Here is a 21,245-nt window from a genome sequence, read left to right as displayed (position 1 = left end):
CCTAGAGCTCAGAAAAATAGCCAATAAACAAACAATGATATCCATTTGGGGAGAGTTACAATTCTATTCATAAATTGAAATGTATAGGAGTGTCTTGATTAATGAATGGAATTGATCCCAACCTTGGTCACAAAAACACATCTCCATGTTGCAAACCATGTTGATGGCTGGTGCTAAAAGTCAACAGCTTCTGCTTTCCCTGTTCAATATTACTACTAAATATGCATTACTTCCTGTAGAGCAGGGGTCATCAACTAGATTAAGCCGACGGGGCGGTTCTTTTCCTTGTGCCGATGGTCGGGGGGCCGGAACATAATTATAAATCATTTGTACTCTGCAAATTGACGCAAGACAAATAGATATTGTATTTTGAAACCTTGATTACATTGATACATGATCACGTCTATTTATGAGTGGAAATACTTAGGATATAGATTTTCTACATTCAAATAATTGAGGTGAATTTCCCAAAAAAATTGCGGGCCAAATCAAATTGAATTCAGACCCCTTCCCTTTTTTTGTTACCTTACAGCCCCATCAATCTACACACAATACTCCATAATGACAAAGCGAACAGGTTTTTAGAAATGTTTGCTAATTTATAAAAAATATAAAAAACAGAAATACCTTACTAACATAAGTATTCAGACCCTTTGCTATGAGACTCGAAATTGAGCTCAGGTGCATCCTGTTTCCATTGATCATGCTTGAGATGTTTCTACCACTTGGAGTCCACCAGTGGTAAATTATTTGGAAAGCCACACAGCTGTCTATATAAGGTCCCACAGTTGACAGTGCATGTCAGAGCAAAAACCAAGAGTTCCAAGACAGGATTGTGTCGAGGCACATATCTGGGGAAGGTTACCAAAAAATGTTGGCAGCATTGAAGGTCCCCAAGAGCATAGTGGCCTCCATCATTCTTAAATGGAAGAAGTTTAGAACCACCTCTTCCTAGAGCTGGCCGTCTGCCCAAACTGAGCAATCGGGGGAGAAGGGCCTTGGTCAGGGATGTGACCAAGAACCCGATGGTCACTGACAGAGCTCCAGAGTACCTCTGTGGAGATGGGAGAACGTTCCAGAAGGACAACCATCTCTGCAGCACTCCACCAATCAGGCCTTTATGGTAGAGTGGCCAGACGGAAGCCACTCCTCAGTAAAAGGCACATGACAGCCCACTTGGAGTTTGCCAAAAGGCACCTAAAGACTCTCAGACCATGAGAAACAAAATTCTCTTGTCTGATGAAACTCTTTAGCCTGAATGCCAAGCATCATGTCTGGAGAAAACCTGGCACCATCCTACGGTGAAGCATGGTGGTGGCAGCATCATGCTGTGGGGATGTTTTTCAGCAGCAGGGACTGGAAGAGAGGAAGAGATGAACAGAGCAAAGTACAGAGAGATCCTTGATGAAAACCTGCCCCAGAGCGCTGAGGACTTCAGACTGGGGAGATTGTTCACCTTCAAACAGGAAAACGACCCTAAGCACACAGCCAAGACAATGCAGGTGGGGACAAGTCTCTGAATGTCCTTGAGTGGCCCAGCCAGAGTCCGCCTTGAACCCAATCGGACATCTCTGGAGAGACATGAAAAAAGCTGTGCAGCAACGCTCACCATCCAACCTGACAGAGCTTGAGGATCTGTAGAGAAGAATGGGAGAGACGCTCCAAATACAGGTGTGCCAAGCTTGTAGCATCATTACCCAAGAAGACTTGAGGCTGTAATCACTTCCAAAGGTGCTTCAACAAAGTACTGAGTAAAGGGTCTGAATACTTATGTAAATGTGATAGTTTTATTATACATTTGCAAACATTTCTAAAAACCTGTTTTTGCTTTGTCATTGTGAGGTATTGTGTGTAGATTGATGAAGGGAAAAACAATTTTAGAATAAAGCTGTAAAGTAACGAAATGTGGAAAAAGTCAAGGGGTCTAAAAACTTTCCGAATGCGCTGTACATAGTTTTTTCCCTTTCTTCTTTGGGACAGACAGGGTTGTTTGGAATGAGGCCTTACATTAACCTGTTGTTAAAAGGCCTACACAATGACAGATAAAACAGGCCTACTTAGACCAGGGTCCTGGGGTGAACCTGACTAATAGACAGCCCGTTCAGTCCCATAGCTTAGACAGGTGGGTGTCTGGTACTAACCAACTCAAGTCAGGTTTTCCAAACCAAATCCTGGGGATCAAGTAACAGGTTGATCAGATCAGTATGCTTCAAGCAAAAACATACCCAATAAAGCGCTAGTAAGGAAATAAATAACATACATATACAGGACAGTGGTCAAAAACACTGCAAAATAAAAGTGCCACACAAACACACTAACAATATAATCTACAGAGGTGTGGTATAATGAGAAGGGCTGAAAAGCAGACCTAAATTAGAAGCTTAGCCTAGTCCACTCCATAGACATTAAAACCAGCTGATAGTGATAGCTCCAACATCATCCACTTATTTCTATGGAAAACTCCCAATGTGACATGAAGGCGGAAGTATTTGAATTTGAAGTGCGCGTCCTCTGCATCCATTTTGGTGTCACGCGTTACGGTGTTCAGAGTTTGTTATAACCAATTCATTGATGTGATTATGATATAGGTCAAGCCCTATTGGTCATGTACATGCGAGGCATACATGTGTCACGTAAAGAGAGCCGGAAGTTGAGGGAATGTTTTTCCTAAACAGATCATTGATTTCAGTAACATAACTTTTCATTCAGAAATGGGTAAAATTATGTTGCATCTTCAGCAACACGGACAGCATGATAAATACTGATGTTCTGTAGTGGTCGCTGAAGCAGGGAGGAGAGAGAGACAATGGATGCTAGTCACACAGTCACTCGCTGTCTTTTTTTAACACAGCGCCACAATTCTGAGCCAGGCGGCACAATCAAATCAATTGTGGTCAGACTCCATCTAGTCATTTGTGTCTTAATTATTTAACCAAACAGCTCACTTAAAGCATCAGACAAGCTCAGTGCATATATTTTATTTGATTAAAACACAGGATGTGTCTATATATGGAAAAATAGGTTTTAAAATTTCAACCAATCGATTGGTCGAAAGAACAGACGTCTCTTGGTCAACCAAGATTCTATTTTGTTGGGGACAGCTCTACTAAGGATCATGGTGAAAGTGGCCATAACTAAAGGATCATGGTCTATGTAGTTGTTTTCATCTTGCCTGAGAGTTAACCTTAATGTCAATAGCATAAGGGCGCGAACACATGGTCCTGTGTGTAGACAAATGTAGTAGTCAGAATGGATCACTATTTAAATATCTACATTTGTAGAGAACTTTAAAATAATTAATCGTGGGGATCAAACTTGATTATAATAAACAAAATTAGAGCGCAAAACAGCAGTCTAAAAAATGATTCTGCCAATCGTTATTTACATAGGCTTTCTAGGGCAGACCAGGGATTTTGGCACCACTAGGTTGCTATGCAGTAGCCGACAAGCAGAGCTCATGACTTCACGCTCCAGACCAGACACTGGGGGCCAGGCCCACTCATATGCATAGTCGCAAAGAAACATTGTTTAATTATACTAAATGACAAGGCACAAATGGAAAATGAAAACAAGGAGGGCTACATTATCACTGTAAAAAAGGCTTCTTTAGATTAGTGTTCAAACAGCATGTGAAGTACCACGAGTTGGGCATTGTGTCTCACCTTCTTGCCAGTGGAGCCTGTCTTGATGAGGCAGGAGCGTCCCAGGGACTGGTAACCACCAATGACCTCGATCTCCTCCACAGCAGGGTAGCGCTTCTTCAGCAGGGAACCCAGCTGGGCGTAGGGGGCCTGGGATGGCGTGGGGGAGGTCTGGGCCCCTCCGGAGGGCTCCTGGGGCTCTGGAGAGCCAGGCTGAGGCTCTGACTTACGTTTAGGCACCACAGTGAAAGTATTCCCCTTCCGCCCATGCACCACTGGAGTTGGACTGGGGGCTACAGGCTTCGAAGGGTCCACATCTATGTCATCTATGTTGGTGACAGGTAGCTGGTCAGCTGGGGCATCCTCTGGAGGTGGCGACTGGATAGAGGGAACTGAGGAGGGTGCTGGGGATGGAGAGGGGGGCTGGGTGGCAGTGGGGAGAGGTGGGTCTGGTTTGGTTGGCCTGGCTGCCCTCACCTCCTCTTTCCTCTTGGAGGCTGCTGGGGTGGGTGGAGGGGTAATGGGAATTGGCACTCCTGGAGTGGGCATCTCTGCCAATCTCTGGGAGGGAGGAAACTTGATGGGGCTGGAGGGGGCCGTGCTTCCCGGGGAAGAGGCTGCTCTGTGGCGTTTGGGGAAGACGGTGAAGGAGTTGCGGGACTGGAGGCGCAGGTTGGCAAGGGCACGAGCCTGGATGTCCCCGGAAGGCAGCAGGGAGAGGTCAGGGCGGGGCGAGGGACAGATCTTGAACCCTGGAGAGGGGGGAGACATCAGGGGTGTGGTGGGGCTGGCAGGGGACTCGGCACGAGCACAGCAGGTATCCGGAGAGCATGGCACCTTGGATTTGGGGGGCACCTCTGTGCTCTCCCAATCGCTCTCGCGGAAAGGCTTGGTCTGGGGCCCATCTGCCTTCTCTCTGGGGTTGACCACCACACTGTGTCCCCCACTCACCTCAAAACGCTGGCGGTAGGAAGACACTGATTGAGGGGGTCCAGCAGAGTGCAGGATGCTGTCAGGCTCATAAAGAGGGGGCTGTAGATTTGGTTGCAAAGACTGGGAGCTGGGAGAGACTGAGGAAGATGACTGTGTGTTGCCTAGGGTGCGGACTGGTGAGCTCGGCTGGGCGTGTGATTTGTGTTTTGGCACCAGATCTGGCTGTGGCTTGGGTCGTTGTCTTGGCCTGCTTGAACTGGTCTCCAAGTCCAGTAGGTTCTCTGTGCTGCGAGACTTGGGTTGCAGTTTTCCGTAGTTGCTGTCAAATTTCTGCAGCATGCGGCTCACCCTGCCCTGACCCTCTCCTGTCTCGAATGCGCCCTCGTGACAAGGATGACTTAGCGTGCTCAAGTTCTCCTCGCTCCTGCTTAGTGTGGTGTCATAAATAACCACCTCCTTTGCCCGTATCTCGGTCACCCCACCAGCTCTCCTGTCCAAGAGGTCATTGAGTGAGCTGTAACTGCTTAGCCCATTCTGCTGCAGATAAGACCCGCTTTTTATTCCACTGGCCCCCGGAAAGTAATCCGGATCGGATTCTATGATAATGATATTCTCAGCGCGTATAGTCCGAATTCCAGGTACACTGCCATACAATTCCAGTATGTGCTGGACGGGACGAATGGCACACTCCCTGTCCTGCCGTTTCTTTCGCTCCTTCTCCAGTTTGATGAAGGGATTCTCCTGCAATGGGCCTAGACTGTCCTGCAGAACCAGGCTTTCCTGTCCCTCGCCATCGTTTACCGTTTTCTCCGAGTCATACGGGTCGGTGGCAGTCAAGGGGTCTTTGTTAGTTTTCACCGGCGAGAGCTCTGCGGAGGTGGGGGAACTGCCACGCTTGCCTGCAAAGTGCTGGCTCGCTGGAATGATGGTGTAGTTCCGAACTGAATCAGCGTTGGTTTCATTGTATTTTTTGGGGGCGCTGCTGTTTCCCGTTACGTCGCCATTAACCCGCGATGAGCTCGCGCTAGGGCAAGGCTCAGCCGCTCCTGCTCCAGACCCGCCAACCTTTGCTTTCCTCCGCTCCAGAATCTCTCGTTTCCAGGCCGGCATCGTCGGGCTCTCCTGCCCAGCCTCCTGGCGGAGAACACGGACTTCTCCTCCACCAGACATTGTGGGGAGAAATGTAATGTATCCGGGAGATGGTGTTCCCCGACTGGGAAAGAAAGCTGTACGTCGCTGTACCTGCAGCGCCGAAAATCGCATACACACTTACATCCCCACGGTCTCTTTCGGTCTTTCTGCGTTCTTCCTCCTCTGTCTGTGACTCCTGCCCCGCCCTCCGCACCTGTAAATCTACGTCATTATTCAGTCTCAAGAACAGCGCCCCAAGAAGCAACCTCATTTGGCGATACCGATTTGGAATACACCCCATTTTCACAGAGTACCACCCATCAAAGGAAATCCCTCCTCTTTTTATTGTTGAGTAAGTAAAGAGGAACCGTCACTCAAGGAAATTCAGTTCAGCCCCACTTTTACGGTTTAACCCTTTCAGTGAATAAATGTAAATATTTTATCATAAAAGCACGTATCGACTCCTCAATTGTTCTTTAAAAAATTTAAAAAACAATGCATTTCATTTCAATTTAATTACTGACCTAAACATGAAAGGTACCATTAAATGGTTTTAATAGATTCAAGTATTTAAATGTGTGTGTGGAGCAGAGCAAATGATCGACCATCAGTGTCCAAGACCAATACATTTAAAGTCCCTGCTCTTGCCTTGCCAGCACTCTAAATAAAAGGGTGCTGGATAAGATAATTAATTTGGTCAAGCTATGCCTACTACTATTCTACTAATTGTTTAGGGAAAACATTCAATGAAATCCTGTGAGACTATTGGATCATATTCGATTCTCTCACCTTAATCCATGTAATAATAGGAAAACAAGAGATTGGAGCTTGATAGGCCTAAAATGGTCAAACAGCTCAACATGTATTTTATTTTCCTAAATGAAGCTTATGCAGCCTTAGCCATGATATTAGCGATTATGACTTTTCCTTCCATTAATGTTCATATAGGAGTGAGTTCCTTTTATTACTTGAACAGCCTTGCCAATGTTGGTTTAGGCATAGGAAATTTAGTGGGTCACACGCCCATCTTCAATGTAAATAGCGACACCTTGTGCCCACATTTCGTCGTCATAAGGCATAACAGTGGACATACCAAAGATCTAAGTCTACATGGGACATAACGGCATGGAATCCGTTCAGCATTGTCCAAAAGAGGGCTGATTAATGTTTCATAGATTTCTGATGATATTAAATAATATTACATTATCAACTTTACCAGCTTAAATGTTTATTTACACATATATACAAACAACAAGGTTACCAAAAACGAGCAGAAAAGAAAAGGAGAAAAAAAAAAACTGGGACAGTCTAACCAAATTCAAGACATTACTTCAATTATCCCTCCCCAGCACCACATTTCACGTTAGGAATTACACTTTGAAGGATACAATTAGGCCATGCTTGAACAAGAGGACCATAACACAGATCAAATACGATACATTTTGTCCACAGGCAGCAATGTTCATGGGAGAGCCATGCAGACAAAGCGCATGGAAACACTGTCACACTGTCCTCAGACGAGGTCAGAAACTGAGGGGAAACCCATGACCCTCATCTCCAGCCATTAGTCCACTGACAATAGTCTGTTAATTAAAACAACCCACGTGTATAGACGGGTTGGCTCACAACGTCACGAAAGTGATCCAAGCGCATCGATGTGGCCCGGAATGCATGCGTTATGATAGCTAGCAATAATAGTGAATTTCGTTTTGAATGGCCCGGTGCCCAAGATGGGTAGGATAATTCACTTAAGACCGCGGTCTATCCGTGGCCATGCAAAATTAACTCCACCATTGACAAGAACCTGCCATGAGGGGAATGGTAGGTGGGTCGTTGTAGCTTGTATATTCTTATTGATATCATATCTTGTTTAGAGGTGTTTTCGCTAGCTAGCTAACCAACAATGTATTTGAGAGACAGCAAGTACTCATTGTGCAAATATATTTATGTTTTCAATAAACATTGAAAGTAAATATAGTTTACATGTTGTCAACAATCTAAGCCAGGGATGGAGAACTTTGGGGGTCACAAAATTCTGAACTCATGAGGTCTTGATCTGTGTACCTACATCCATACAGTCCCCCTTACATCCAGACACACACATTTTATTTATTACCTTTATTTAACTAGGCAAGTCAGTTATGAACAAATTCTTATTTTCAATGACGGCCTAGGAACAGTGGGTTAACAGGGGCAGTACGACAGATGTTTACCTTGTCAGCTCGGGGATTTGATCTCGCAACCTTTTGGTTACTTGTCCAACCCTCTAACCACTAGGCTACCCTGCCGCCCCAACATGCCTTAAGAGCCAGCCCTAACCTTTTGGGAGCCCTACCTTTTGCCCCCCTACCTTGCAAGCAAAACGTGACAGCGGAAGGAATAATATGCAGTTTTACAGCTAATTTCCTGATATTCTACACATACTACCTTAGGGAGAGAAATGTTTGCTGTTTTTAATATGATATCTGAGTGAGTAACAAAATCAATGGAGCCCCCCTGGTCGGTAATTAGACAAAGTTTAAATAGCTGGCAAGACTATAATTTACCAATCTAAAAAATGTTAGCTGACATGATATAATTGAGTGACTGACATAACATGAGAAAAACTGCTGATACACAACCAAATTTGCCCAACCCGGTCTGGGTTTTTCCCCCCCATAGTTGCGCACGCATCAATTTTGTTGCTAAACAAAACCGCCCCTGGCCTCAGTTGACGCGGCAGGCACGAATCATCAGCAGCTGCAGGAGGATGAAGAGAGGTGAGACAATGAGACCAAACCACAGATCGCGCGCCTGCTCCTGCTCTGCCAGCTTCTGGCACAGCAGCACCTCACACACCAGCTTGAGGCTGAGCACCGTCAGCACCCATAGCAGCCTCAGCACTGCCAGCCTTTTCTCATTCTCCTGGTACAGCCGGATGGACACGATGGCTGTGAAGTAGGTGCTGAGGCCATCAGCGGCAAACAGAGGGATGAAGACCAGCCACCAGCTCATCCCAGGGTCAAAGAAGTCGGCCCGTAGCGCTACCAGCACGCTGAAAACCAGCAGAGCCCCCAGTTGGAGGAAGAGCTCAAAAGTGGCAAAGCCCAGCCATTGGACCAGCTCCCGCAGAGAGAACAGCATTGCCTTCAGGTGGAGGAAGTAGACGCAGGTGGACTGTTCAACCAGGGATGAGCTGGGGTATAGTCACTGGTTCGACTCAGGAGAGGTGATGTTCCAGACTCAGGGTGGTAAAGTGTGAAGGAAAGGAGACATGGACATCTGGGCAGGAATCCACAGAAGGCAATAGAAGAGGAACTGCTGCACAGACGATAAAGTTCATCTACATCATTGAAGACAGTGGGGGGCAGAGAGGACGGAATACTGTGAGCCAGCGATGAGCTTCACATGTGGAGGATGTCTTCAAAGAATCAAGGTGTTCTGCCTTTATTTAGAAACAGAGATATTTTATTCAGAGCATGACAACAAAATGTAACTTCCATTTATTGAAATGGCCATACACTGAACATCAGGGACAATAACTGTTTTCTTCAGTTCCCTTTTACATTGTTACATTGTAACAAGCGTGAAATCGATTGAAACAAACGTATCAAAAGTTGCAAACATTGTTAATCTCAATCTGTAAAGTTAGTCTAGACGAAACTGATGTGTCGTTCAGAAATACAAATGGTTCGAGGGTAGTGATGATAGTTGAAATCGCAAACGAATAACGTAATATCTGTCTCGTAGTTAACCGATCAAATGCTGTATTGTCAGATTATTCGGATAGTTAGCTAACGTTAACTGAGCTACAGTCAGACAGTGCTAGCACAATGAGCTAGCTCGCTATCTACATAATCTCCTAGCGAAGCCCTTCTTCATCTCATACTAGCAAGCTACAATCACCACATACAGCTATTTCTCCTTCTTTGCATGTGTGAACTGATGGGGGTTATTGTATGACACTACAAGGTTTTAACAACAGTTTGTGGTTTTACCTTAATCCCATTGAGTTCCGATTTTTTCGTAATGTTTTCCTTCCTTCACTGAGATAGTGTACAATCGCGAGAATTTGTACGTTCACGGAATTTACGGTGGCCCGTTAGTGCGTGAGACTAGTGCAAGCAAATGCCAATGAGCAAGGACGTACTGTACAAGGTAAGAACACGAACATTAACCTTGTTGTATGTTAGTTTATGCTGATAAATTACGTTTTGGATGTTGCAAGGTGAACAAGTTATACATCTGCAGAATATGAGCAGGAGGAGTTGCAAGTGTGCTTGCTATAGCCGTTTGGTGTATGGAGCACATGATTCTTGATCGAATAAATTGAAGTTAGCTTTCTGTCATTACATTTAATAGTTTTACACCTATTGTTTAATAACAGATTTAGCTTAATCATTACTAATAGTGGGTGTTGTATGTCATAAAGCAGAATATTGTAAACTTGCTTTCTAAATCAGTCATTTAACTCGTTGTATTTTTATTTTATCAAACGCGCTTTTTTTTGGCAGGTATCGCTTTAACGTTACTCGTTTCCAGCTGTGAACTTTTGATGTCAGGTGTCAAAGCATGCGTTTTGCTTCTCTAGTCCGCGTGCTTATGGATAGTTCCTAAGAAAATAGGAATTATGGACGGACTCTCTCCACCCATTTGATTCGAATATAATTACCTGGTTATTTGAATAAAATCAGCCATTTTAATATAGATGTAGACCTTTTCATGTTAATAAATCTATAAATTATATAATTAAACGGATCTGGGATGTGCTTTCATAAATGTGAACAAACACTCTTGCTCACGTTGTGTGAAAACCAGCATTATCACTGCTGTCACTCAGGGTCATCCAATTGTTTCTTTAAAGTCGGGTTTCACGCATGCTTGGTCAGTTAATGTGGGTGAATGTGTAAACCATTCTCTCATTCCAATGCCTCTCAGAAATGTGGGCCTGAATATAAGTTCCATTGTCAAACACCTCTCTCTTCCTCTCTCTCAGGGCAAAGATGCAACCTGTCGCGTCTCTCCTCCACAGTGGCTATTTCCACCCAACACTCAGATACTGGCAGACCTGTGCCTCAGACTTGAGACCTGAGAACCTCATCTACCCCATCTTCATCACGTAATGTCTCTCCTCTACCACATAGACACTAGGATGTCTTGATGTTGTGATACAAATGTCAAAGTAAGGTAAACTGTACAGTTCCAGTGAGAAGTTTGTACACAACAACTCATTCAAGGCTTTTTCTTTATTTGTACAATTTTCCACATCGTAGAATAATAGTGAAGACATAAAACTATGAAATAACACATGTTTGAAAAAGTTTTTTAAAATGAGCATATGTGGGAACTCCTTCAAGACTGCTGGAAAAGCATTCCTCTTGAAGCTGGTTGAGAGAATGCCAAGTGTGCAAAGCTGTCATCAAGGCAAAGGATGGCTACTTTGAATAATCTCAAATATCAAATTTGATTTGTTTAACTGTTTTTTTTGGTTACTATATGATTCCATATGTGTTATTTCATCGTTTTGATGTCTTCACTATTATTCTACAATGTAGAAAATAGTCAAGTTACAGAAAAACTAAACTTTTGTCTGGTACTGTATATATTTGGGTGGCTATGTGTTTTTGTGACATGGCAGCTTTCTGGTTCTTTTCTCCAACAGTGACAGCCCTGATGCTGTGGAGCCCATCGCTAGTCTACCTGGCCAGGCCAGGTAATGACTCCAGATTACCTGTTCATTTGGTTTATAATCTCATCTATGATAATTGCTCATCTATGCTGGGTACAGTAGTTGAATACCCCCAATGTGCTATTAATGTATCATGTATTGTAATCATATTTTAAAACATATGACTTTGAAACAAAAATACTTTCAATTAGAATTATCATGGCTATCTGATTGAGTGAGAATGAGAGGGGGATGGAACCATTGAGAGCAAGGCTGTGACCTCCAGATAAATACTGTGAGGCAGGGTGGATCCAGAGCCAACAACTGGGCCAAGATAAGAAGAGAATCCATTAGCTTTTTGTCCCTCACAACCCTCTCTTATCATGTACCATTTGGTTACAATAAAGTAGGCTGTAAACCAATACTGAGCCCTAAACCTTGGTACTATTATGTGTCAGAGTTGAAAATACTGTGTCTATAGTTCAAATCAAATCCAAGTTTATTTGTCACGTGTACAACAGGTGCTTACTTACAGGCTCTAACCAATAGTCCAAAAAAGGTATTAGGTGAACAATAGGTAAGTAAAGAAATAAAAAGACAGTGAAAAATAACAGAAGCAAGACTTTATACAGTAGCGAGGCTATAAAAGTAGCGAGGCTACATACAGACACCGGTTAGTCAGGCTGATTGAGGTAGTATGTACATGAGATATGGTTAAAGTGACTATGCGTATATGATGATGGGTGGTGGGACATAATGCAGACAGCCCGGTTAGCCAATGTGCGGGAGAACTGGTTGGTCGGCCCAATTTGAGGTAGTATGTACATTAATGTATAGTTAAAGTGACTATTTATATATGATAAACAGAGAGTAGCAGCAGCGTAAAAAAAGGGGTTGGGGGGGGGCACACAATGCAAATAGTCCGGGTAGCCATTTGATTACCTGTTCAGGAGTCTTATGGCTTGGGGGTAAAAACTGTTGAGAAGCCTATTTGTCATAGACTTGGCACTCCGGTAGTTATCTGACTTCGGCAGTTATCTAACTTACTAAGACTGATTTGGTTTGTTGCCCAAGAAAACATGATTTTAGGCTATGGAGATCAAATACATCACAATGCAATGCTAATGAAGTGCCACTATATAATTGCTTGCCTCAAAGTTGTATTGAAATAGCACTTTGTTGTTTGTCCATTCCCTGTGTCTCCCTCAATCTATTTGTTTCACTTCTCAGATATGGAGTGAATAAACTGGAGGGCATGCTACGCCCCCTTGTGGAAAAGGGCTTGAAGTGTGTGCTGATTTTCGGAGTGCCTGCAAAAATAGCTAAGGTACCAGTAAACTATACTGTATCAAAAATATAAACGCAACATGTAAAGTGTTCCATGAGCTGAAATAAAAGATCCCTGAAATTTTTCATACAGACAAAAAAAAAATTCTCTCAAATTTTGTGCACATATTTGTTTAAGTCCCTGTTAGTGAGCATTTCTCATTTGCTGAGATAGTCGATCCACCTCACAGGTGCTGTAATATCAAGAAGCTGTTTAAACAGCATGATCATTATATAGGTGCACATTGTGCTGGGGACAATAAAAGGCCACTCTAAAATGTGCAGTTTTGTCACACAACACAATGACACAGATGTCTCAGGTTTTGAGGAAGCATGCAATTGTCATGCCGACTGCAGGAATGTCCACCAGAGTTGTTACCAGAGAATTTAATATTAATGTCTCTACCATAAGCCGCCTCCAACGTCATTGGAGAGAATTTGGGAGTACTTCCAACCAGCCTCACAACCGCAGACCATGTGTAACCACACCAGCCCAGGACCTCCACATCCGGCTTTTTCACCTGTGGTATCGTCTGAGACCAGTAACCCGGACAGGTGATGGAACTGAGGAGTATTTGTCTGTAATAAAGCCATTTTGTGGGGGAAAACTCATTCTGATTGGCTGGGTCTGGCTCCCCATTGGGTGAGCCTGGTTTCCAAGTGGGTGGGCCTATGTCCTCCCAAGCCAACTCATGGCTGCACCCCTGCCCAGTCATGTGAAATCCATAGATTAGGGCCTAATTTATTTATTTAAATGGACTGATTTCCTTTATATGAACTGTAACTCAGTAAAATTGTTGCATGTTGCATTTATATTTTTGTTTAGTGTGTATATATAGGTATTTCTATGAACTAGGGTACCAGTGAGGATTTCCTACATGTTTCCTACTTGTTACAGCTGTTGATAAGTCATTGATAATAATCAGCATTCCCCCCACCCCCCCATGTCATTACATTTAAGATATGAGGAGATTGTGGCTATCTATATTGAATACGATTCACAAGTTGATTTAAAACCTATGCTTAACCTTTTATCATGGTTGGTGTTTTGACAGATTTGTCTAAAATCGTGTGACATAAAACAACTTTTCTTTCCTTGCATTTATGGCAGTGTAAATTGTCGTTATATTATACATTAATCAGTTAAATTAGACATTGAACTTGAACCCTTTAAGAATCCTGGATCTAATTGTTGGACAGTTTTTTTGTAACTCAGAAATGCAGTGTAACTACGTAACATTTAGTTTCTCCTTATGTTACGGGGTGAAAATCAAATAAATGATGTAGGCGATTGCAAAATCGAATGCTTCTAACCAAAAGGGTCACCTTACCTTGATACTTAAAACCTAAGTCAATACTGCCATTAAATGAGTTCTTCAATAATTATGCATAATACTTGTTGGACAGAGTTTACTGTGCACAATTGTGTAGGATATTCTGGATATAATGACAAGCCTAGTGGTCTTATTCACAATATGATCAGGTAATGAAATAACATGACAAATACATTTTGTTTTCCATGTTACACCTGCAACAATATTCTATATTATAATTCTATATTAAGCCCTACATGTACAATTTATATAAATTATACAATTGTATAACACAGGTCCTTAAAAATTACAATGAAGTGCTTGAAAAAGTCCCTGAATGTCCTTGAATTTTGCTTGCCAATGTCTTTATGAACCCTGCTTAGAGTATGTATAGTCCTAGGCCTACAGTCGTGACCAAAAGTTTTGAGAATGACACAAATATACATTTTCACAAAGTCTGCTGCCTCAGTTTGTAGGATGGCAATTTGCATATACCCCAGAATGTTGTGAAGCGTGATCAGATTAATTGCAATTAATTGCAAAGTCCCTCTTTGCCATGCAAATGAACTGAATCCCCAAAAAACATTTCCACTGCATTTCAGTCCTGCCACAAAAGGACCAGCTGACAACATGTCAGTGATTCTCTCGTTAACACAGGTGTGAGTGTTGACGAGGACAAGGCTGGAGATCACTCTGTCATGCTGATTGAGTTTGAATAACAGACTGGAAGCTTCAAAAGGAGGGTGGTGCTTGGAATCATTGTTCTTCCTCTGTCAGCCATGGTTACCTGCAAGGAAAAATGTGCCGTCATCATTGCTTTGCACAAAAAGGGCTTCACAGGCAAGCATATTGCTGCCAGTATATGGCACCTAAATCAACCATTTATCGGATCATCAAGAACTTCAAGGAGAGAGGTTCAATTGTTGTGAAGAATGCTTCAGGGTGCCCAAGAAAGTCCAGCAAGCGTCAGGACCATCTCCTAAAGTTGATTTAGCTGCGGGATCGGGGCACCACCAGTACAGAGCTTGCTCAGGAATGGCAGCAGGCAGGTGTGAGTGCATCTGCACGCACAGTGAGGCGAATACTTTTGTAGGATGGGCTGGTGTCAAGAAGGGCAGCAAAGAAGCCACTTCTCTCCAGGAAAAACATCAGGGACAGACTGATATTCTGCAAAAGGTACAGGGATTGGACTGCCGAGGACTGGGGTAAAGTCATTTTCTCTGATGAATCCCCTTTCCGATTGTTTGGGGCATCCGGAAAAAAGCTTGTCCGGAGAAGACAAGGTGAGCGCTACCATCAGTCCTGTGTCATGCCAACAGTAAAGCATCCTGAAACCATTCATGTGAGGGGTTGCTTCTCAGCCAAGGGAGTGGGCTCACTCACAATTTTCCTAAGAACACAGCCATGAATAAAGAATGATACCAACACATCCTCTGATAGCAACTTCTCCCAACCATCCAGGAACAGTTTGGTGACGAACAATGCCTTTTCCAGCATGATGGAGCACCTTGCCATAAGGCAAAAGTGATAAGTGGCTTGGGGAACAAAACATCAATATTTTAGGTCCATGGCCAGGAAACTCCCCAGACCTTAATCCCATTGAGAACGTGTGGTCAATCCTCAAGAGGCGGGTGGACAAACAAACAACCCACAAATTCTGACAAACTCCAAGCATTGATTATGCAAGAATAGGCTGCCATCAGTCAGGATGTGGCCCAGAAGTTAATTGACAGCATGCCAGGGCAGATTGCAGAGGTCTTGAAAAAGAAGGGTGCAAATATTGACTCTTTGCATCAACTTCATGTAATTGTCAATAAAAGCCTTTGACACTTATGAAATGCTTGTAATTATACTTCAGTATTCCATAGTAACATCTGACAAAAATATCTAAAGACACTGAAGCAGCAAACTTTGTGGAAATTAATATTTTTGTCATTCTCAAAACTTTTGGCCACGACTGTATGTTGTTGTTGTATAGGTGGAGTTATGGGCCAATATGCATACATTCATTTTTATTCCTCTAAGTACACATGTGGTACTGCATGAAAATCATTTTTGTTTGTTTTAAAACATTTTGTAGTGTTGAACCCAATATCACACATTGGCCCTAATTATTTATAGATGTAGGATCTTAATTTGATCACTTTTGTTGAGAATTTTAAAAACTATTCCTAAGTTAGTAATTTCCACTTTAACATTTCAGACTTGATTTATCCTAATGTAAAATGTATCAACACCTACAATAAATGTCAATTAATTATAATCCACAGAATAATTCACATTTCCTGTTGCTGCAGGATTATTAACCTGCTGTAGCAAACTGTCTCAATTTAAGATCCTATATCTGTATGCACTTGGTATGTATTTAAAAGGCTTGACGCCAGATTTCTTGCACACCTTGTCATCCTCTCAGGATGAGAGAGGTTCGGGTGCAGACACAGACGATACTCCGGCTGTGTTGGCTGTGAAGAAGATAAAGTCTCTTTTCCCTGACCTGCTGATGGCCTGTGACGTCTGCCTCTGTCCCTACACCTCACATGGACACTGTGGTCAGTCACTCTCAATCACATTCCATTGGTCTAAAACTAATGCAAATATAATTTATTTTGATTGACAGTACATTGTTATAAGACTGCCCTCTGATTCTCCTTCAGGAATTTTGCGGGAGGATGGCACTCTGGACAATGGTGCCAGTTGCCAACGTTTGGCAGAAGTGGCATTGGCCTATGCCCGCGCTGGTGAGTTTGTTCACTCCTCACCCCTCTGTTTTCTACTCACTTCTAAAAAATAGTGTTTATCAATACCAATGTTGTTATTGTTTATCGGGCCTTATACCCATGTCAATAGTTTAAGATCTCTTGTTTGTCTCGTACAGGCTGTCACATCATTGCACCCTCTGATATGATGGATGGGCGAGTGGGAGCTATCAAACATTCACTGATGTCCAATGACATGGGCAACAAGGTAACAGATGGGAGCACTAGTTTGTACATAAAAATAGAACGCATATTCATATGGACTCAATAAGGAAAGGAAAACTTGCCTTAAGGAAATCCTCAGTAAGGAAGCCGTTTGCTAAAAGGCAGAATTTCCTGAATGAAAATGTCCAAGAAAATAAATGTATTTCCTCCTCCTCCTCAGGTGTCAGTGCTGAGTTACAGTGCCAAGTTTGCTTCCTGTTACTATGGTCCCTTCAGGTAACAATTGATTGTAAAACTTAAGATGGGCAGAAAAGGCATTACTTACGCGTTACCATTTGACAAGATGTTCTAAGATCTATTATTACGTTTGTGTAGAGATGCAGCACAGTCCAAGCCAGCATTTGGAGATAGGCGCTGTTATCAACTGCCCTCCGGTGCAAGGGGCCTGGCACTACGAGCTGTGGTAAGAAAGTGTCTGAAGTCCGTCTATGTGTATTAGGGAGAGATCGTGTTTGTGTCAGAGATCTCCTGTTTACCCAGCTGGTTGAGGTTTTGTTTATGGTTTTATCTCAGGACAGAGATGTCAAGGAGGGAGCAGATATGCTGATGGTGAAGCCAGGACTGCCCTATCTGGACATAGTGAGGGAGGTCAAAGACAAGGTCAGTATGTTCTCCCTCATTAACCCCTTTCTGTCTGGTAACAGTCGTTCAGGCTCTGGGAGTGGTGTTGATAGTTTGAGCTAAATAACCACACCACACTAAATTCACATCCAAGCTTTTCATCAGTTATCTATAAAGACTACAAAACTTGCCTCTTTAGCTTCTCTTCTGACAACATGAACTCAGCAAAAAAAGAAACAGCCCTTTTTCAGGACCCTGTCTTTCAAAGATAATTAGTAAAAATCCAAATAACTTCACAGATCTCCACTGTAAAGGGTTTAAACACTGTTTCCCATGCTTGTTCAATGAACCATAAATAATTAATGAACATGCACCTGTGGAACGGTCGTTAAGACACTAACAGCTTACAGATGGAAGGCAATTTAAGGTCACAGTTATGAAGACTTAGGACACTAAAGAGGCCTTTCTACTGACTCTGGAAAAACACCAAAAGAAAGATGCTCAGGGTCCCTGCTCATCTGCGTGAACGTCCCTTAGGCATGCTGCAAGGAGATATGAGGACTGCAGATGTGGCCAGGGCAATAAATTGCTATGTCTGTACTGTGAGATGCCTAAGACAGCACTACAGGGACGCACAATCTCTCCATCAGTGCTCAGACTGTCATCAATAGGCTGAGAGAGACTAGACTGAGGGCTTGTAGGCCTGTTGTAACTGTCAAAAACGTCACCAATGGGCACAAACCCACTGTCGTTGGACCAGACAGGACTGGCAAAAAATGCTCTTCACTGACGAGTCGCGGTTTTGGCTCACCAGGGGTGATGGTCTGATTTGCATTTATCGTCAAACGAATGAGTGTTACATTTAGGCCTGTACTTTGGAGCGGGATCAATTTGGAGGTGGAGGGTCCGTCATGGTCTGGGGCGGTGTGTCACAGCATCATCGGACTGAGCTTGTTGTCATTGCAGGCAATCTCAACGCTGTGCGTTACAGGGAAGACTTCCTCCTCCCTCATGTGGTACCCTTCCTGCAGGCTCATCCTGACATGACCCTCCAGCATGACCATGCCACCAGCCCTACTGCTTGTTCTGTGTGTGATTTCCTGCAAGACAGGAATGTCAGTGTTCTGCCATGGCCAGTGAAGATCCCAGATCTCAATCCCATTGAGTACGTCTGGGACCTGTTGGATCGGAGAGTGGGGGCTAGGGCCATTCCCCCCCAGAAATGTCTGGGAACTTGCAGGTGCCTTGGTGGAAGAGTGGGGTAACATCTCACAGCAAGAACTGGCAAATCTGGTGCAATCCATGAGGGGGAGATGCACTGCAGTACTTAATGCAGCTAGTGGCCACACCAGATACAGACTGTTACTTTTGATTTGTCAAAATCCCCCCTCTTTTGTGCAGGGACACATTATTCAATTTCTGTTAGTCACATGTCTGTGGGACTCGTTCAGTTTATGTCTCAGTTGTTGAATCTTGTTATGTTCATGCAAATATGTACACATGTTAAGTTTGCTGAAAATAAACGCAGTTGACAGTGAGAAGATGTTTCTTTTTTTGCTGAATTTACATGTTTTCACTATCTTTCACAATAGTTTCATCTGCTCCATCGCTTTCTTACCATCCTTCTCTGGTCTTTTCCAGCACCCCACTCACCCACTGGCAGTGTATAATGTGTCAGGGGAGTTTGCCATGCTGTGGCATGGGGCCCAGGCTGGAGCTTTTGACCTACGCACCGCTGTACTGGAGTCTATGACTGCCTTCCGCAGGGCAGGTGAGAGGGGATGGGAGAATTTGGGTCTGGAGGAACAGTGCTCTCTATAGAGAGAGTGAGTTCTACTGCTCTAGTTGTATATTCTTCCCCTGCTCTAGGTGCTGACATCATCATCACCTACTACACACCTCAACTGCTCACCTGGCTGAAAGAGTAACAGACAGAAGGATGGACATAAAGAATGATCATGTGACAAACTCCTTTTTACCTAGCTGTGCAAGGCTGACCTACACTGACAAATGGTGTCTATTCAAACCAAACTGACATGTGAGAACAGGCAATATATCTTCATATATTAATTTACAGTTTATTTTTCTATATAACATTGTTACGTCATATTGTTTTTTTTCTTTGTGTGCAGCAACCACTAATTCTCACCAAAGGTGGGAGTCTTGAAGCTAGTAGACACATTTGTAAAGCGTATCAAATTCGCTTTGAAGGGTTTGTCTGTTAGATGAAAGAATGGTAATATAAAATATGTTGATTGTGATTTTGTTTTATGGGCATTATTTACGATTCTATAGTTTTCTAAATAGAGTATGACGAATATAGGCCTTGACTTTTTATAGCTCTGTGACGTCTGTAATAGCTCTGGCTTTAGCGCTGACATTTAGCAGTGGTTGTAAGGTTGGGTCAAGAAACCTGTAAAGATCTTTTTTACCAGTGTAAATGGTCCTGTCCCAGAAAATAGAGATTTGTTAGATAACAGCAATAAAGCTACAATCAAGTCTGAAATGTGCTCCATCAAGTAACATTTTCTTAATTACATATAACTTTGTTCAATACGTTTGTCATAGATTTGACTAAATATAATGAAAGCAAAATAGGTTGCAGTTCAGATGCACTCGACTCTGCTGGTTACCTTCTGTACTTGGGTGTTGTCAGATATATCCACCTCCCAAACAAGGAGTTTACAGACAAGTCGTCATTATCACAAGCACAGAGGAAAAGTACCGGCTAGACATATGCAGAACTATCTAATTCTGTACTAATCAGTGAAATCTTGAAGGAAGGATGCATTTTCAAAGTACAAAAACCCTACCCCTAGTCCCTCTCTAAAATAGCCATCTAAGAGAGAATCTTATTTTCTGGAGGGTTTTCACTGGAAGGTGCCGCTTTGAAGACTGTCCACACATCCTCCCCTGCAAAATAGAAAAACAGGTAGAAGTTTAACATTCTTTACTCAGCTACTATACCTACACACACCCATAGATTTGACAGGACACGTGAAACTGGATGTAAACGAGACATACACATTTTGGCAGGTCAAAACACTTACCCCTGAGCTGGTATTGTCAACCTGTAGCTGATTTGATTTTTCCTGAGGGGCAGCAGCAGGAAACTATGCTGTCAGCCACATAGGACAGCGCTGAGAAGGGACACAATTTCTTAATGTGCAACATTACAGTATGTGTCTGTTTCAGTGCTTTCATGTATTTTCCTCATCCTATGTTCATTACATTGTTATTACTTATATACTAGGGCTCTTCGTTAGGAGAACAGATATTTTTTAACTCCAGTGAATTTCAAAGCTTTCTATTTTGTCTGCCAATCTTTTGTCATCTGTAAATGATGCACAATCGGGAGCATCCTGTCATCACCACCATGTACGGCAACTGCGCCGCCCTCAACTGCAAGGCTCTCCAGAGGGTAGTGCGGTCTGTACAATGCATCACAGGGGGCAAACTAGCTGCCCTCTGTGACACCTGCAGCACCCGATGTCACAGGAAGGCCAAAAGATCATCAAGGACAACAATGACCCGAGCCACTGCCTGTTCACCCCGCTATCATCCAGAAGGCGAGGTCAGTACAGGTGCATCAAAGCTGGGACCGAGAGACTGAAAAACAGCTTCTATCTCAAGGCCATCAGACTGTTAAACAGCCATCACTAACATAGATAGGCTGCTGTCAACATACAGACTCATCTCTGGCCACTTTAAT

At 43.2% G+C, this 21,245-nt stretch overlaps 3 protein-coding genes across 3 annotated transcripts in view; 1 reads left to right on the top strand and 2 right to left on the bottom strand.

The window, feature by feature from the left end:
- The window catches only part of tprn (taperin), a 31,344-nt gene extending 25,383 nt beyond the window's left edge, over positions 1–5,961 (bottom strand). Inside the window, exon 1 of the mRNA XM_035775948.2 lies at positions 3,663–5,961. Within this exon, the coding sequence (XP_035631841.1) occupies positions 3,663–5,837 (2,175 nt within the window). The 5' untranslated portion in view covers positions 5,838–5,961. The remainder of the gene's footprint in view (positions 1–3,662) is intronic.
- Positions 5,962–6,916: 955 nt separating this feature from the next.
- On the bottom strand, positions 6,917–9,796 carry tmem203 (transmembrane protein 203). The gene is made up of 2 exons (XM_035775951.2): positions 9,683–9,796; positions 6,917–9,129 (listed from the first exon to the last, which is right to left on the bottom strand). The coding sequence occupies exon 2, from the start codon at positions 8,826–8,828 to the stop codon at positions 8,412–8,414; it is 417 nt and encodes a 138-aa protein (XP_035631844.1). The 5' UTR covers positions 8,829–9,129; positions 9,683–9,796; the 3' UTR covers positions 6,917–8,411.
- On the top strand, positions 9,703–20,039 carry alad (aminolevulinate dehydratase). The gene is made up of 12 exons (XM_035775949.2): positions 9,703–9,842; positions 10,681–10,803; positions 11,347–11,397; positions 12,583–12,679; positions 16,405–16,540; positions 16,646–16,729; positions 16,867–16,955; positions 17,133–17,188; positions 17,288–17,375; positions 17,486–17,572; positions 19,175–19,304; positions 19,403–20,039. The coding sequence occupies exons 2-12, from the start codon at positions 10,688–10,690 to the stop codon at positions 19,459–19,461; spliced, it is 993 nt and encodes a 330-aa protein (XP_035631842.1). The 5' UTR covers positions 9,703–9,842; positions 10,681–10,687; the 3' UTR covers positions 19,462–20,039.
- Positions 20,040–21,245: the final 1,206 nt, after the last annotated feature.

This window comes from Oncorhynchus keta, chromosome 13 (genome assembly GCF_023373465.1).
Source record: "Oncorhynchus keta strain PuntledgeMale-10-30-2019 chromosome 13, Oket_V2, whole genome shotgun sequence".
In the NCBI taxonomy this organism is placed as follows: Eukaryota; Metazoa; Chordata; class Actinopteri; order Salmoniformes; family Salmonidae; genus Oncorhynchus; species Oncorhynchus keta.
This window is presented reverse-complemented; position numbering and strand designations above follow the sequence as displayed.

Excerpts from the sequence above, each read along its gene's own strand:
- tmem203 (XM_035775951.2), bottom strand. The coding sequence starts at position 8,828 with ATGCTGTTCTCTCTGCGGGAGCTGGTCCAATGGCTGGGCTTTGCCACT.
- alad (XM_035775949.2), top strand. The coding sequence starts at position 10,688 with ATGCAACCTGTCGCGTCTCTCCTCCACAGTGGCTATTTCCACCCAACA. Across the intron at positions 16,730-16,866 it reads ATTGGCCTATGCCCGCGCTG|GCTGTCACATCATTGCACCC; the intron begins GTGAGTTTGTTC and ends TGTCTCGTACAG. Across the intron at positions 17,189-17,287 it reads TGTTACTATGGTCCCTTCAG|AGATGCAGCACAGTCCAAGC; the intron begins GTAACAATTGAT and ends ACGTTTGTGTAG.